At 34.2% G+C, this 19,047-nt stretch overlaps 1 protein-coding gene across 1 annotated transcript in view; it reads left to right on the forward strand.

The window, feature by feature from the left end:
• LOC124364874 (cold shock domain-containing protein E1-like) overlaps nt 1-12,055 on the forward strand; it is a 128,290-nt gene extending 116,235 nt beyond the window's left edge. The window contains exons 12-14 of the mRNA XM_046820670.1: nt 4,179-4,349; nt 7,339-7,513; nt 8,593-12,055. Coding sequence (XP_046676626.1) covers nt 4,179-4,349; nt 7,339-7,513; nt 8,593-8,764 — 518 coding nt within the window. The 3' untranslated portion in view covers nt 8,765-12,055. The remainder of the gene's footprint in view (nt 1-4,178; nt 4,350-7,338; nt 7,514-8,592) is intronic.
• The last annotated feature ends 6,992 nt before the right edge of the window (nt 12,056-19,047 follow it).

A 19,047-nucleotide genomic window follows, 5' to 3' on the forward strand; every position in this document is an offset into this window, starting at 1 on the left:
AAAACTGCAGTTTTTGCAACCTTCAAACTGAAAGCAGAATAGTAAGAACTGCAGAAAACATGTTCACTTAATATGTTTTGGGAAGCACAAATGCTAATGGGGGGCAGTGAAGGACTATAGCCTACAATATACCTGTAAATGTATATAAATTATTTTGTAAATAGTTATCAAAGTGCATTTTTATTCAGTTCAGTACAAAGAGTGACATAGCTTAAAAATAAATTTGGAAAGATTATCATAATTTCTGCATTTATTTGTACTTAAGTATGTAATTGTTTTAAAAAAGGTAGATATACATTTTATAGTAAAACCACTTCATTATAAAAACAAAAGATTGAATTTATTTATTTCTGATTAAGAAAGTTGCACATTTTTATATGGGACACTACATTTTACTCAAATTAAGGCTGGCTACCTTAGCACGACACCTGCTCTATAACACACCACAAAATACAGGTCTGATAGTAAAAGGATTAAAACATTTTTTTTAGTTATCTTGACTTTAGAGTGAAACTATGAAAATCGTTAGTGGCGGCGTGCAAAGGTTTAAGGTTGCAGATGTTAACAGTACATGATATATGCCTGAAGTTATAGGAAGCTTTATAAGAATACAAATGTTGATGAGAAAAACGTCAATTATTCCAGAACTCTTAAGAGTACTTAGATCTCTTTATATAAATAACACAATAAATTGTGTCATTGAGTAGACTATATTGTAGTAGCCAGCTACTGCACACAGGCTATGGCAAGAATGGTGACCAAGAGTCATAGTTTGTATCTGTGATTTGGTTTTTGAAACTGTGTACCCTTCTTTCCAATGTACACTTTTGAGTATTTTTTATCACAGTTGTGTTTTTATTTACTGTTGCAAATGTTTGGTGGAGAAACCCTCAAGGAAAAGTCTTTTAGAGAAATTAAATCATACATTAAAAGTCGTTGAAAGACCATCTAAATAAAAGAAATTAGGTGTTGCTTGATAATTTTAACTTAATCCTTCTGCATTAGAGACAAACATTAAGGATAATGAAAAGACAAGGTTGAATATGAACTCCATAAACTTGGCTAAAAGACAAAGAATCTTTTGTAGGAGTTAATGTAAAATGAGATGATTGTCATTTAAAAAGTTTCATTTAACTATAACAGGGGTGGCCACCCGAGCTGGGAATTTTCCCATTTAATTTCAAAAATAAGTTTTCCGTCTCCAAGAACTTGTAAAATCAAGACATTGTATTTTACACGTTATGGCTCGTGAAATTGATAATGAAGATCGACAAGTGAGCTACCTTACGCCAGTTGATCTAAGGTTGCCTCCACTAGTGTAGTGAGTTTATTTTGGTTAGTTCTACTCCTGTGCTGTGGCAAGCCTCCACCCCCCCCAAAAAAAAAGAAAAGAAAAACTTAACAATGCATTGGACAAATAAAATGATCGATCGTTTCTGACTGAAATGAGTGGTACGCTTTAAGCGGCAGAGCAGAAGTGACTGCGATACAAACGTGTTTTTTGTATTAATTTGTATTTTAGTGTAAGTATTATTCAGTTGCCGAAGTGGGGTCTCTGGACGAAGTTGTCCAACTCTTACTCTTTAGAGAAAATAGTGTTTTGGAAAAACGTATATTAGACAGATAGCACAGGCCTAAAATGTACAATGTTATAAACAGGCTTTAGAGTTCGGTTCGTTGAATAATACAATGTTTGGCAGTTTGATAAGAGGTACAGCCCGGGTTTTTGAGTACATCAAGATGTCAGTTGGATTTATACAAAGCATAATGAGATACTTTTTGGAGAACAAGGTAGTGGGTTAGTTGCAACAAGTAACGTCGAGAAGGGGGCGTTTGCGTCCTATTGTACAACAATGACAGACTGAGTTGAGGGTTGAGCGGCAATAGAAACATTCAATGTTTAAAAGTGGCGGCAGCTAAACGCCATAGTTTGGTACTGCCCTGCTGCTCATGTATGCCATGGCTAGTGTCGGGTGTTTCCCAAATGTACAACACAGACATTAAACTTAAAAGTCCCCGCCCAATCTAGCGCCCACCACTAACCGCTAGTATCATATCCAAGGCCTCAGTTGGTCTATGAACGATTGCTCCTCACACATGCTCCGATTGTTATCAAATTACATAGGTTAAAACAAAGGAAGTGATGTTTTGTTTTGATGTCACGGTAACATCTAAACCTCAACTGAACTGTGTTTACACTGGCAAAAAATGGCAAGTTTTGTGTCAAATTAACATCGTTAGTGTAAATGGGCGCAAGAGGTCTTGCAAGCGCTGCCGCATCCAGTGCTGAACAGTTGGTTAGAAGAACTAGAGAACAGTTTCGGCTATTAAAATTTTAATTATAAACATTGCCGAGACATCACAGTCGTGTGTGAACAGACTTTGTCTTAACTCCCGGAACAACCAGTGATACAACTGTAGCAAGTACTTGCGACAGTTTTCTTGAGTAAAATTTATTATATTGTTTACATTATGCTACAGTAGTTTGTGCAAATTCTCTCCCATCTTTACTTGCCAATGTAAACGCAATTTAATGTTGTTGCTAGTCTACAAACGCCAGACGGCCAGCTGATCGAATCATCCATGCTCATCAGTTTTCGTCAGAGCGGCATTGGTTGGACGACGTCTGGAAATCCCGTCAGTTCTCCGGTCAACTATTTTATAGAACGACTTCTTCGGACGATTCTAACTGTTTAAACCAAATAGTCCAACGTGCATGAGGATCTTTATGTCTTGTTATTTCGTAGTCCTTGACTGTAATATAAACAACACTGTCTATTCGTGAACACAAGCGATTGGCAGTACTCAAATTACCGATTGGTGAAACATGTTCTTGTAGTTCTTTGTATATAAAAAACTATAGAAATATATAGCAACAGAATAACGTAATTTATAAATAATATTATAATTGAGCTTTGTTTTTTCCGTGTCTATATTTTTCAACGCTAGCGTGTCTGCTGGTTCTATGCGCGCACTTTAGCTCTGTAGTAAACAGACGACCGCTAATTCGTATTTTATCCATACGTCGTACTTTGCGTAGTTGTGAACAAATATATTTTCTATAAATGTACATCCATATATTTTTATGTAAATATATATTCTGGAAGCTTATTTTACAACCTACCATTTCTACGACTTTAAAAAGTAAATTGACTTGGAATTTTAAATATATTCATTTCCCTGCATCTCTGCAAATTCCTTTGAAGTAACGTGGTATTCTTAGGCTTCCCCCTCCCCCACAAAAGATAAATTAATTAAGTAGAGTTCAGATGAAAGTATTTGGTTTATTTGTTGATTGTACCAAATCGACCTTGACGATAAAACGCTATCGTTGAACTTGACGTTACAGTTAAATACAGTACCACAGTTGTGTATTTGGTTTGAAAATAGACTAGATAATTGGAAATTTTTGACCGGGAAAACCGGTAAAAACGGGGAATTTGAAATAAAGTTTTGAGTGGCCACCCTGATTTTTGACCAGGAAAAAACCGGGAAATTGAAAAGAGGTTTTGAAGACCACCCTGTATAAGAACATTTTCTAGTGAATATCTGCGGCATTTAACTTTAATATAACGTACCTTGTTTTTGAGAATTTATCAATATAACACATTTTTTTCAAGCCTTGATGTTATTATACAGAGACTCCATTGCATTAAATTGTGATATAAATTTCATGAATTGTTTTTATATTAACTGATAAGTAAACAGACACAATACACATTGATTAACATAATCATTGTATGTAAACTAATCTTAACTATCATTAATGTACTAATATTAAGTAAACAGACACAATACACATTGATGCATTGATTGGCATAATCATTGTATGTAAACCAATCTTAACTATCATTAATGTACTAATATTGTACTTATTGTGCTGTGCAGGACAAGGTAACAGTGATTAGGGAGGTTTGAATTTGACTTTAAAATGAGAAGTCTATAAAAGATATTTATTGTAAATTCTCTTTTGTTAAAAGCACGAATATATACATTTCTGTTTAGGAATGTATATGAATTATTGTAACATACAAAGAGGAACACAGATAGACCATAAAATGTCGTTAAGTAGAATAATTTAAGACATAAATTTCATATGTTCAATGAATGAGAACTTCATATAAAGTTTTGTATTTTTTAAATGAAATTACATATACGATTGCTGTTAAACATTCCAGAAGGGGAAGAGAATGTTCCTGGGTACGAGTTCGGCATCACGAGTCTAGCCAACAAACGAGAACTGCTACAGGTGGGAGACCCTGTACAGTTCCAAGTGGATTCGGAGGGCCGAGCAGCCAACGTTACAGCCATCCGGATAAAGAAGAAAGCTACTGTAGAGTCCATCAAAGGTATTCATATTTTTCAATAAGAAAAACTAAAAATTGTTATGGTATAATTTATTTTGCACAATTTTTTAGTAATTCATTGTACTTGTAAACCTGACACTGAAAAATAATAGTTTTGTATTAAGAACAAAAACGGCACAATTCTCTGATCATGCATAAAATGTCTCAATAAACAGTTTCAACATTTACTTGCTCTAGCATGTTAATGGTCGAATCATGCTATCCAGCCTAAAATAAAATCAGTAAATTTCAAAACAAAAATAAGTTAAATGAAAATAATAAATAAAAAAATAAATTAGCACTAAATTTAATTTCACAAACAGACCAATAAATATACTTTTATTTCACAAGTTCTTTTGACAGCAAGACTGTCTTCATCAGACCCTTTACAAATGACTGTTAAGAATATGACAAAGGAAATTTTATGGTAATATTGAATCAAGAATATTATTATGACACTGTAAACAATAATTGTTGTGTAATATTAGTAGGAGCGTTAGGGCTTTAATAAATAATTCGAATACGATCACAAGTTTAGTGTGGTATCTGCATGGCTGCAGGGTAGCCTGTGTGACATCACAATAATTGTCATACATTTAGATAGGGTGATATGGTCTGCCTTACAATGATCCCCACATAACGGTACAACACATTAAATTATTGTATATCATGGTACAATAAAGAACCATCTCAACTTTTATTAAAAAATCCACTTGCTAAATTTATCCACTCAACTTCAAAATCTAAAAATAACGTAAAATGTTAATTAATGATTTGTATAAAAAAAACTTGCATTACATCAAACCTGGAAAAGAAATGAGACTATACTTTCATTGATTAACTCTATTACATATTTACTCTCTGAAGTGGTTATAAGGCAGAGCTACCAGAATTTCCTTCTTTGTCAATAAAAAAATTGATATTAATTTTTAAATTTAGTAAAATGTATTAAAATTGAAGTTGATGAATACTTAGTATCTTTCGATGTTACATCTTTATACTCCAATGTACCAATGAAAACAATTTTCCTATTACAAGATTGACTTTGATCTTTACATCAGACAAATATAGTGCTTGAATAGTACATGCTTCTAATTAATGTATGTATAAATCAAAATTCTTTTCAATTCAAAAACTTTCTACCATAAAATAGATTGGACCACTATGGGAAATCTTCTTTCTTGTTTCATTGCGAACGTGTTGATGAGTCGTTAAAAATTTTAGTTAATGAATCACTATCATACTTTCCAAGAATTTGGATTCCTTATGTTGATGATATACGAGGGTTGATCTAAAAGTTCCATGACTGAATTTTTATACATTTATTCATGCAACATACAAGTTATACGAAATTGTACACACTTTTCCTACCAGTGTTTCAAGTGACCAAAGGCCCCAGAAAACTTCTTTTGTAATAATGTTTAGCAGCTCCATAGTTTTTTCTTTAATTTGGTCAGCTGTTTTCGTCCTATCAGGGCTCACTTGAGCTTCGGAAAAAGAAAAAAGTCAGACGGACCCATGTCAGTTGAGTAGGGCAGATGAGGGATGACGGTCATATCGACATATGTTCATGAGCTACATCCGATGCCGATTGATCTAAGGTTACCTACACTAGTGTAGTGAGGTTATCTTGGTTAGTATAGTTCAAAGTTATTATTTGAATTTATTTTACAAACTAAATGTCACAAGACAACTTAATATTAAAATCTCATATGTCTGACTGTTTTCAAACAAATTTTTTAAATCAATGTTTTAAATTTGCTTTTGTGAAGTATTCTGATGAAGACGGCCTTCCTGTCAAAAAGTCTTAACCAAATAAAGAGTGTAATTATCAGTTTTTTAGTGATTTTAAATTAAGTGATATTTACAAATTGTGTCCAATATAATCTCAACCCTCAAAATTAATATAATAATAGTCAAAATCTATCAAAATCCTTGGAAACAGCTGTATAATAGCAATTGATATCGGCATGAGTAAATAATTACTGAAATGAAATAAAAGGGACACAGAAGGATTATTAACAAAAGAGGAGATAATTTCATATCTGAGTAATATTTATTCATAATTGAGTTCTTTTAGGAGTACAAAGCTTGGCAGTTAAAATGGATATGGTTTGGACAATAGACAAACTTCTTTATTTACATATTCTTTGAGAACAGTAATTGCGTCAACAGTTGTACATAAAACAATAAGTTTGGTTAAAAAAAGTTTAGATGTAATTTGTCTTGATTAAAATGCATGTAAAGTTAAAACTAAGTGAGATTAGTCTGGTTGTTTCTCCAGTTGACAAATCCTTCCAAGGTGTAAAAGGTGTGCTCCAGCAACCACTCCGTGAGATGTTTGTTGAAGGTTTTGTCTTCACGGATTCTTTTTAACTATTCAGGTAGGATGCATGTCCAATATCTTGGATAGGGCGTCAAGGGTATGTTTAAATTAATGTTTGGGGTCTGTATCTGGTTTAAGTTTTACCAGAGTTAATGCAAATCATGGAGAGTTCACAGACTTTTTTGATTGTGTTATCTCTAACTTCTATATTTTCAACTTATTTTCAAGGCTGTCATTCACGTAAATGACCACACTGCCTTTTTTTTTTTGTTAACTTCTCTTGAAAATCCTCCTGCAAAAGTGTAGTTGTTGATTCTAGTACTAGTAAGCTCCTCACTTCGAAGACTGTATTCCGCCAATAAAACTAAGCTGGGTTTTGTTTCTAGTACATCAATAAATTCTAGGAATTCAATATTTGTTGGGATATCTAAAGCGTAAAAGAATTTCAATTAAGTTTCAGGTAATTTTAGGTTCCTGATTTGAGCTGGGCAGTTTTATTTTGTTGTAAATAATTATTCTCTATGTGACTAAGAGTGTCAACAGTAAGAAATTTTGCATTTAATTTTTATTCTAATGTTGCAGTTTTTATTTATTAAATTAATATTTTGGAATATAAATTATGAAGATCCTAGCAAGTAACTGATTTCAGATCTAATTCTGTTTCAGGATGTTATGGTTTCCTTAACTATGAAGTAGAGGAAGGCAAGAAATTGTTCTTTCACATGTCAGAGGTAAAGGATCGAGAAAAAGATAAACTTTCTCCGGGGGACACAGTTGAGTTTGTGTTGGTTACCCATAACCGTAACAAGAAATCTTTCGCTACCGGTGTGTCAAAATTGAGGTAAGGATTTCTGTTATGAATAGTTGTTAAACTGAGTGGCACACTTTTTCAATAAAAAAGATTGTGATAAATCATTTATTTAGATGATTTTTCTAAACGTAAGCTAACTATGGCATAAGTAGTAAAAAAAAACAATGTGGCCCTCTCCCTCACTGGAAGTCACAGGTTCAAAATTTTAAATATGCATATGTAAAATATATATCAGTTTAAAAATAAGCTGTTTATTTAATACTAAGGCTTTAACCCTGGATCCATCAATCAACCAATTATTTTTATATTGAGGAGTCCACGGAGACCTTATTGAGTGTGAACCAAAATAAAGCTTATACCCTTTAAGAATTTTATTAGAATTGAAAAACAACTTGTACTTGTAATGCTGTGTAACACGCATTCAGTTTTCACATATGATTAGATAAAAATGTGTGAAATTATGTACGGTACTATACATTTAAGGAAATATAAACAATTATAAGAGTGTACTATTTGTCAGCACCTGAGAGCATTTTGGACATATTTTCTTTTGCAGTGAAATTTGGGTAGCTTGATGAGATATTACAGATGATATGATGCCATTTATTTAAATTTCAGTTTGAATATGGATATGGTTGTAATTAAATCACTCGGATATTAATATTTCATTTCAATTACTCATATATGAAAACAATTTAGTGAGTTTTTTTGACAATCGATTTGCTACATCGCTAATTACCAGCTGATTGGCAATATGAAAATTATTAATTGTTAAAACGTGTTTTGTGTTTTAAAATCTGTTGACAAATTATTAATTTTATAAACTACATTTCACGTGTGGTTAGTATTTTTATATTTATATTTGTAATTGCTCTGCTAAGTCTATTCATGGACAAGAGCTGATCAGCAGTATATAATTACTGATTGTTAGCACATGATTTTGTCATAATCTTCGTCTGAAAAAGTGTAGATTTATAACCAAATTATTGTATTTATTTGTACAATATTTTGCTTGCAATTTGTAATTTCTATATTTGTGATTGTGCATTGCCGCATATTTATTAAAGTTGTTTCATTTGATGTTAAACTTATCGATTATTGCATTGCAGTGAGGCGCAGGCGGGCCAGCGACCAGAGCGACTCATTAGCCGACTGCGCACTGTGTCACTGGACGACGGGCCTAAATTGGTTGCCACACGACAACCGCGCGGACCCGATGGCACCAAAGGCTTCTCTGCAACTCACAGGGTGCCCAGAATGCCAGGAGTCGTACTAGAGTAGTTCCTCCTCCGCAGGTTTCCAATTCCCGTGCCGCACCGCAGTCGTCATTGCGGAACTTGTCATTTTAATTCCCTGTCCGGCCCAATCGAGTGTAGGGATTTCCTTATGTTGTCAGATCTAGTCAGTATTGAACAAAAGCCACCAAAACAGTTGTTATGAAATTTCTTCCTCGGTTTCCATTTTCATTGTGTAAATGTGGGAATTGGAAACTTGTCATGAAGTTTGTAAAGTTTCATATGTTCTGTTATAATATCCAGCACAGCAACATTATATATAAAAACATCAAATGCATAATATTCTACAGTTTTTCATATCAGGAATATTGAGCATTATAATTTATTTTACTTTATTTTATATGAATAGTTAAAAACTGAAAGCAGGTTCTTTACTTAATTTTGATTAAAAATGTTAGTTTATTCAAATGCTTACTCATACTGATAGTTTTGTGTATAATTATCAACTGATTTTTAATAGAAAAATTGTGATGTGCAAAATGCCTTTAATAAGTAAAAAATCTAAAATGTGGAGTAGACTTATTCCAGTGAAGGTTATAAAACTTTTCTGTATTCATTACTGATCTATCAGTGCCCACATTGACTGAAGTCTTCATAACGTAATAGTGACATGTTTGCAAATAAAAATTGGTGATGTTTTGAACTAACTCTTTAAGTTATGTCATGTTTGTCTCTAATAATTTCTTTTACTCATAGTTCTACATATAAGCTAATGTACCATAGCAAAAACGTTAATGGTTATTCTTTGCATGTTTCCATAAAAATATGTAAATACAACATAATATATGGAGATAATTTAGAAATTAGGCACTAATAATTAAATGAATTACACGTCTGTGATAATATTTTGATCACTTACTCAACAAAAGGGCATAATTTTAGAGTCATAGTAATTTGTGCTATATCTTAGTGGCTAGTACTGTTTGCTTCTGTGAAAATGTAGTGGTATGTATGTGAAAACTACTTCAATGCATGTATATTTAGATTAGATTTAGTTAAACCCTTGCTTATAAGTTTATTTCACCATTTATAGAAGAATATTAGAAGTGAGTTTCTGTGATTAAGGTTGGGCTTCTGTATGATTTTATATTTTTACTATTGGTTTAAACACAATAAATAGTCATTATTTCTTTTAGCAGTTTCTTATTTATATTTTCAGTTTTTAATTTATTTTATTGTTTCTTTCACTTTTTACTAGGGTAATTTAATTCCTTATTCAGTAGTTTCCAAATAACATAATTAATCTTTAAAATTACATCCCATCTTAAGTAACATTTAACAAAACAAAATATCTATACTACTTCTATTTAATCATTTAGATCTTCCCTCGTCAAAAATAAACTTTAAATAAGAACTTCTGTAATACTCACAATATTTCTTCAGTTGATATTTTGAATGATTATTCATTTTACTAAATAGCATTATACGAGGGTTGTTCAGAAAGAAAGTCCTGTTTTTCTTTATAGAAGTCAATTTATATACATGTTTTTCGTTGTACGCAACATGAGGCTACAACTTTCAGATATAAATTTACGTATTCACCACCCACAGTAAGGCACTGTAGTGTTGAGATGACTTGAGTTTCTAAATGCCCTCCTTGTAGAATTCTTATCAGTTTGGTGTGATTCACTCATGCTCTGCTGCATGGAGAATTAGCAGTCAGAATTTTAATCAAAATTGCCTGACATCCATGGGAAATGTTCTTAAAATTTTTTAACTAGTTCCCAAGTCACTACAAATGGTAATCCACCTACGTTTTGAATATGGATGGATTATAAAGTCTGACAGATATCTTCACCTTTTCAGTTTTTCACAAACATTTGATTGGCTTAATGGACACCACCAAACAAAACGGATCTGGGCTGTGCATTGATAATAGCACTACCCCCACCAACTCCTCTACATACCTGAAAGAATTGGAGGTTAATTTTTTAAGAGCCTTTGTATAATTTAAATTACTGGTTTTGTACATTTTTACTCAATCAATTTATTCCTTTATTGTTCTTTTCTAACTAATGCCATTATCTGAATGTAGGATTTTGGAACAAATATTGAGCATTGCTTTTGTTGTGGTATCTACAAAATAGATAAATATGGAGCAAGATTCCAATTTGTATGCATTCTTTACAATTGTATCATAATCATGTGTATCAAATTTTAATAAATATAAAGTATTTAACTAAATGGGTCATTGAAAACATTTATTTTTCTATTTATAATCAGTACTAGTGTTTGTTAAATGGTTTGTGTTTTATGATTAATTCCAACGTACCAGACAATTGTTGTCAGTTATAATATTTATTTTTTCGCAGCAGGTTTGTGAAAATGTCATTATGCTGTGTATGTATTGTGCTAGATTATAGTTTTACAAAATTATGTTACCACTAAAGCTAAATTACCCTTAATTTCTTGTTCAAAAATACACACTTTTAACATTAAAATGTGTTTTAATTGTGCAATTTTCATTGTTTTTGTTTCAAAAGTTTTATCTTAGTTTTTTAATACATTTTATGCAGTTTGTTTTGATTGAAAATATGTTTATAAATGTTTTGTAATACATTCTTTATTTTGTATTTTGGTTTGCAACTTTTTTGTTGAAAAGCTTTATCATCTCAGTGCTTGAGCGTGGATTCTTTTTCTTTTTTCAAAGTTTGTTGAAAGAAAGAAACTGCATTTATTATAAAAATAAAGACTATTTAGGAATTTTTCCCTTACGAAAAATCGGTACTGTAATGTTTGTGTACTTGAGTGTAGTGTGTTGTGTTGTTGAAGTTCTTGAATTCATTTCAAATACCCGGTGTTAAATTATAGAAACGACACAATGCTTCCTAGACTGGCAGTTCCTCCCCTGCACTCAACCAGTCTTATATACCTGGAGTATTATTGTGTGATATGTTTGAAAATATATTGTAAGATAAATTTTAAATGTTGTAACAAATATATAAGACAAATAGTTATGCTACAATACAATCATAAAATTGTTTAACAAATTTATAGATGCATAATATGAAGTCCAAATAGACTGTCAATTGCTTTACATAATCTTTTTTGCATCAATTAGTGTTAGACTTGACCCATTGTTATTCTCCTTTCTATTGAATGATCTTCATAAAATGTACCTTCCTTTGGTTAGTTGTTGACTGAGAGTAATCAAGGCTTGAAGTTTGTGTGGGCACTGAACTTGTTGCTAATTAATTATAATTCATAATCGTTTCTGTTTGTGCTGCTATGAATTGTTGATGAGACACAATAAGACTTTACCTTATTTAAACTGAAATGTGATTGTTTATATTTCTCAATCCTGTTTCCTTTTTACTTATCACTGAATATTTTAAACTAACTGTGGGGAATATAGAACAGGTGCTGTCTGTAGGAGTTTTCATTTGACCAAGTTAGACTACCTTCCACCTTGGTAAAAACTGTAAGTTATCTGAAACTTAATCACAATAACTCAGAATATTTTTATGTTGGTTGTTAGTAGTTCTATAACAATTGCATAGCATAATGCTTATAAATAACACTGTGCAGTGCAACACCAACTATCATAGTCCATGAAATGCACATTGAATGATTAGCTGGATTCAATAAAAGACATTCAATGAAATCCCATTATAACATCTTACATATACAATTTTCCAACTTACTACATTTATTTTACGTTTCACAGAAAAAAAATGGCTTTTTGGTGCAAAAAAAGTATTACATTGAAAGTTTTTATGATAGGTGGTTGGTAACTGAATACCTGACATCTACACATAAACACACAATGTACGAAAAATGCGAAGCAATGTCAGGGTGGCCACCCGACCGGGAACCCGGGAATTTAACGGACAGTGAATAAGTCGAGAATTTTTCTGAGAACTGGGAAAATTTCAAAAATAATGTTTCCGTCTCCAAGAACTTATAAAATCAAGACATAATTTGACAGCTTCTTAAATCAAACACTGATTAATCACGAAACGTCGTATTTTACGCCACGTGGCTCGTGAAATTGTGAATGAAGATCGACATATGTTCGTGAGCTACATCTGACGCCGATTGATCTAAGGTTACCTACACTAGTGTAGTGAGGTTATCTTGGTTAGTTCTACTCCTGTGCCATGGCAAGCCTCCGCCCCCCCCCTCCAAAAAAAAAAAAAGAAAAACATAACAATGCATTGTACAATTAAAATCGGCCGACCGATCGTTTCTGACTTCGGCACTAAACAAGTGGTACGCTTTAAGCTGCCGGTAACGCGGCAGAGCAGTAGTAATTGCGATACAAACTGGTTTTTTTTACTTAAGTATTATTCAGTCGCCGAAGTGGTGTGGTCTCCGGACGAAGTTGTCCAACTTTTGGAAAGACGTGTGTTAGATCTATAGCACAGGCCTAAAATGTACAGTGTTAAAAACAGGCTTCAGAGTTCGGTTCGTTGAATAATACAGGGTGATTAAAAAAAAAATACCACAACTTAAAAAATTTGTATTTAATGGAAGAAACATAATAGAACCTTACGTTATACATCATTACAAAGAGTATTAAAAAATTTATTTTCACTCAAAAACAAGTTCAGAGATGTTCAATATGATCCCATCCAGACACTCGAGCAATATCAACCCGATACTCAAACTCATTCCACGCTCTCGGTAGCCTATCAGGCGTAAGAGTTTGGATAGCTGTTGCTATTTCTTGTTTCAAATCATCAATGGTAGCCGGGAGAGGTGGCCAAAACATCATATCCTTAACATACCCCCATAAGAAAAAATCGCAGGGGGTAAGGTCAGGGCTTCTTGGAGGCTAGTGATGAAGTGCTCTGTCGCAGACTGCCTGGCTGCCGATCCATCGCCTCGGGTTTTTGACGTTCAGGTAGTCACGGACTGATAAGTGCCAATGTGGTGGCGCTCCATCCTGCTGAAATATGAATTTTGCTTCTTGTTAGAACTGAGGGATCAGCCAATTATCCAGATATTCTAGTCCAGTTACAGTAGCACCTTCGAAGAAAAAGGGACCAAAAACTTTATTGGCTGAAACTGCACAGAAAACGTTCACCTTAGACGAGTCACGGACATTGTGCCGGTTGACTTTCCCGTTAGTGTGGAAAGTAGCTTCATCACTAAACACAATCTTTGAAACGGAAGATTCATCTGTTTCCATTTGAGCAATGATAAACTAACAGAAATCGTTTTTTTTTTTAATCTTATCAGCTGCAGAAAGTGCTTGAACAAATTTCAGATGATAAGGTTCCATTACTAACCTTTTTGGTAGGACTTTCCAAACAGTTGTTGGTGGAAGTTGCAGCTCTCTGCTAGCTCTTCGATTTGATTTACCGGGGCTGCGAACAAATGCTTGCTGTATCGTGCTACATTTTCATCACTCAAGAACTTTTCCCTTTGCACAAACACCCATTCTCTATAAACTGTTTATACCAACGCACGTTTGATACACCACCTATCAGGAGATTGAACACTATACTCCGTTCGAAATGCACGCTGAACAACTTTCATTGATTCACTTCTGCCGTACTCAATAATACAAAAAGCGCTTTGTCAACAGTACCTAAAGTAAACAAATGAGCAACTAATGAAACTTAAAGCTTTCTTAATTCGTCGACAGATAGTGCTTAGCTCTCCTTTTATTATCTGCAGAGTTATAAATTTCTAAAGTTGTAGTGTTCTTTTTAAATCACCCTGTATAATATTGACGGTTTGAAAATTGGTGCAGCCCGGGTTTTTTAGTACACGAGAATGTCAGGTGGATTTATACAAAGGTTAATAAGATACCTTTTGGAGAAGAACGTAGTGTGTTAGTTACAAGTAACGTCGAGAAAGAGGCGTTTGTGTCCTGTTGCACAGCAATGACAGAATGAGCGGCAGGGGAAACATTTTAATGTCTAGAATTTGCGGCGGATAGCACCATAGAGTGGTACTGCCCTACCGCTCATGTCTGCCATGGCTAGTGTCGAGTGTTCTCTATATGTACAACACAAACATTAAAATTTAAGTCGCCGCTCGATCCAGCGCTCACAGCTTACCGCTCGTATCGCGGCCGAGATCTCTGTTGGTCTATGAACGATTGCTCCTCACACGTTACGCTTGTCATCGAATTACATAGGTTAGAACAAAAAAAGTTATGGTATGTTTTGATATCACGGCCACATTCAAATCTCGACTGAACTGCGTTTACACCGGCAATTATAGGCGCAAGTTTTGTGTCCAACTAAACGTCGCTACTCTAAACGGGCGCAAGAGGTCTCGCGAGCGCTGCCGCAACCAGTGCCGGACAGTTGGTTACAAGAACTGAAGAACAGTGTCGGCTATTAAAATTTCAATTATAAACATTGCCGAGACATCACTGTCGTGTGTGAACAGACTTCATCTTGACTCCCGGAACAACCAGCGATACAACCGTAGCAAGTACTTGCGACAGTTCTCGTGAGTAAAATTGCTTATATTGTTCCCCCTTATGTTATAGTAGTTGTGCAAATTCTCTCGCAACTTTACTTGCCAGTGTAAACGTAACTTAATGCTGTTGCTAGTCTACAAACGGCAGACGGCCTGCCGATCGAATCAGCCACGCTCATCAGTTTTCGTCGGCCGTCAGTTTACGGCTAGAAATCCCGTCAGTTCTCCGGTCAGCTATTTAATAATAATAATAATATTTTATTCGTTCAAATTACAATACAATTGAACACATCAAAGTAAGAACAAATATAACAAGGAAAATACAGTTTACATGTCTTGTATAAAGTCCTTCTTATAAAAGCCTTTTGTTACAAAATACTCTCTTAAAAGTCTTTTAAAAGTATAAGCACCTGTTTCTTTTTTTATGTTTGGTGGCAGCCTGTTATATACTACAGTACATATGTACTGTGGCCCTTTTTGAAAAAATGTAGTCGAATGTTGCCGCACTGTCAGTCGCTGCGCGCCCCTCGTTGAATACGAGTGGCAAGCCGCGCCAGCAGTAAACAGAGTGGGATTATTTCTAACAAACATGCAGCACTCATACCCCACCAGACCAGCCAACGTCATTATGTTTAATTCTTTAAACACCAACTGACAAGATTCCCTTCTGGTCATTTTCAACATTGCTCTTATACACCATTTTTGAATTTTGAAAACTCTTTGAAAATTTTTGTTACTTGACATACCCCAAAAAATAATTCCATACCTTAAAATTGATTCAACATAGGAGAAATATACAGCGAGAAGGACTCGGATGCTGCATACCTGAGCAAGGCGGCCGAGAGCATAGCAGACTGGGCGGAGCCTTTTGCAGATGACATCTACATGAGATTCCCAGTTGAGATGGGCGTCCAAATGCAGCCCAAGAAATTTTGTGGCAGAAAAATGTTGCAATGAGTTGTTGTTGTAGGTGAGTCCACAGCCTGGGAATATGTGACTATTGGGTGCTTTAAGTATTGTGAAACGTATAAAGCCTGTCTTGATTGGATTGAGAACAAGCCCATTTTTGAAAAACCATTCAGAAGCTTGAGCGAGGCTATTGTTGGCAGCATCAACTGCTGCTGACGCAGTAGACTCTGATGTTTGTAAAGTGCAGTCGTCGGCGTACATGATAATCTTACTATGGTTGATGTTTTTGGGAAGATCATTTATGTAGATGACAAACAGTATTGGTCCCAAAATAGAGCCCTGTGGTACGCCGCACTTAATGACTCCCTCATTTGAATGGTGAATACCTGTATTTGTGGATATTTCTACGACTTGTTTTCTGTCTTTTAAATAGGAGGCAAATAATTGAAGCGCAACACCTCGAATGCCATATGCCTCAAGTTTACTCAGCAGAACGTCATGCCTGACACAGTCAAACGCCCTGCTGAGATCGCAGAAGATGCCTATCGAGTACAGCTTGTGGTCAAGAGAAGTTATAATGGAATTAATGAAATTAAAAATTGCAGAAGACGTAGATTTACCTTTGAGGAAACCGTGTTGGTGCGGACTAAACATATTTTGTTGCTGAAAGAATTGGATAAGTTTATTACACATAATAGTTTCAATGATTTTTGAAAATGCCGATAGGATACTGATTGGTCTGTAATTTTCTATCTGATATTTAGAGCCTGATTTAAATATCGGTATGAGTTTGCTTATTTTATATACAGATGGAAAAATGCCATGGGTTAAGCTGGAGTTTACCAAATGAGTGAAAACAATAGAAATGAACGGAAAACACCTTTTTATAATACCAACACGGATACCATCCATCCCAGTTGAACGCGTGCTCCTCAGCCGCCTCACAACATCCCACACCTCAGAGACTGACACCTCACTGATGAACATGCTGCCAACCGGGCTGGGGGGTACAAGCACCGCAGGCTCGGATGGGTGTGGAATGCTGGTCACCATGTCCGCGGCTACTACTGAAAAATAACTATTAAAAGTGCTCGCTAACAAGCTGCCATCAATTATTTTTGATCCATTTACAAAAAGTTCATATTTAAATTTATTTTTTGCTTTACATCTCATAGGTACTGTGTCATTAACAACATTCCACATAGCTTTAGACTTGTTGTCTGAGGTCATAATTTGTTCATCGTAGAACTTAGCTTTTGTATTCTTTACAAGACCGTTATACTTACTCCTAGCATCCTCAACAACATTCTCAGGTACTAAATTCCTAGGAAGTGACTTAAGATAGTTAAGATTAAGATTAGCCTCTCTTACTTCTCTAGTTATCCAGTTCAAGCTAGTTTTTTTTCCTAAGATTAACCTTTTTACTAACCACTGGAAAGGCTAAGTTATAGAAATAATTAAATGTATTAGTAAACATTTCAAATTTTTCGTTCGTTAAACTACAGTTATATACATCATTCCAAGTTTCTGAGTTTAAAAGTGTTTCAAAATATTTCCAGTTGTTGTCAGAAAAATATCGCTTACTTATTGTTGCGGTTTCGGGTACTAATTTTTTACTGGAGTTAACAAAATGTATAACTTGAGCATCATGGTCAGAAAAAACTGTCCTTATAACATGTGACTTAATAATATTTTGTACTGGCAAGTTGGTAATTATATTGTCAATTAGTGTAGCACTATGAGAAGTTATTCTAGTGGGTTCCTTTATAACAGTGTTATAATAGTTTAAATCTAGTAAGTCAACTAAGTTTTGTCTTTTGTTACAAGTCTTATCTAAAAAATTTATATTGAAGTCCCCACATATTGTGGTGTGGTACGATGTCTTATGAGCGAAAGAAAAAATATCATTTAGAATGGTTAAGAAGACATCAAAATTTCCATTAGGTGGCCTGTAAATTACTATTAAATTCATTTTAATTTTCGAAATGGAGATTCCTGTACACTCAATGTCCATTTCAGATGAGAGCTCATTTATGTTTTGTAGTGTTTTTGTGTCGTAAAAATTCTTAGAAAATATCGCAACACCGCCATGTATATGGGACTTCCGAGTAGTTGCAGATGATTGAGAATAGCCATTAAAATAAACACAATGACTATTGAGTTCATTTTGCCAAGTTTCAGATATGCAAAAGAAATCAGGTTGATGTTGGTTTAAAAATACATTAATGATGTCAACTTTGTTATTAACACTTTGAGCATTGAGATGGATGATTTGTATATCATCAGTCAAATTGTTGGAAGTAGCAGTCTGACATATGGAGTTATCATCACCTTTACTACTATAACAGTTGCCTAAATTTGTATCAACGTCATATTTACAAGCAGATATCACTTCTTTGTCGTTAACCTTTAGTTTAAATGTGAGACACTAAGTTTAGAAACATTATTGTAATACCCAGTAGGCTGAGGCGTGGGTGTAATCTGTAAAAATTTGTTACATTTACCACTGTTTTGCAACCACCCCGCAATCTTTGAACAGATCACACTCTTTCCCTGACTATTCATATGCATACCATTCCTTACAAAATGGCTTCTGTTCACCGGAACGACTTCTACGCACACGTGACGTTCGTTCATACGATTCGAACTGTTCAAACCAGATAGTCATACGTGCATGAGGATCTTTATGTCATGTTGTTTCGTAGTCCATGACTGTAATCCAACTGACTGAGTCTGCACTGTCTATGAGTGGACAAAAACGATCGGCAGTACTCAAATTACCGATTGGTGAAACATATTTTTGTAGTTTTTTTATATAAAACTATTTAGAAGTATATAGCAACAGAATAACGTAATTTATAAGTAATATTTTAATTGAAGTTCGTTTTCTCTGTGTCGATATTTTTCAACGTTAGCGTGTCTGCTAGACCTATGCGCGGACTTCAGCTCCTCGATAATAAACAGACGATTGATAATTCG

This window comes from Homalodisca vitripennis, chromosome 1 (assembly GCF_021130785.1).
Source record: "Homalodisca vitripennis isolate AUS2020 chromosome 1, UT_GWSS_2.1, whole genome shotgun sequence".
Classification (NCBI taxonomy): Eukaryota; Metazoa; Arthropoda; class Insecta; order Hemiptera; family Cicadellidae; genus Homalodisca; species Homalodisca vitripennis.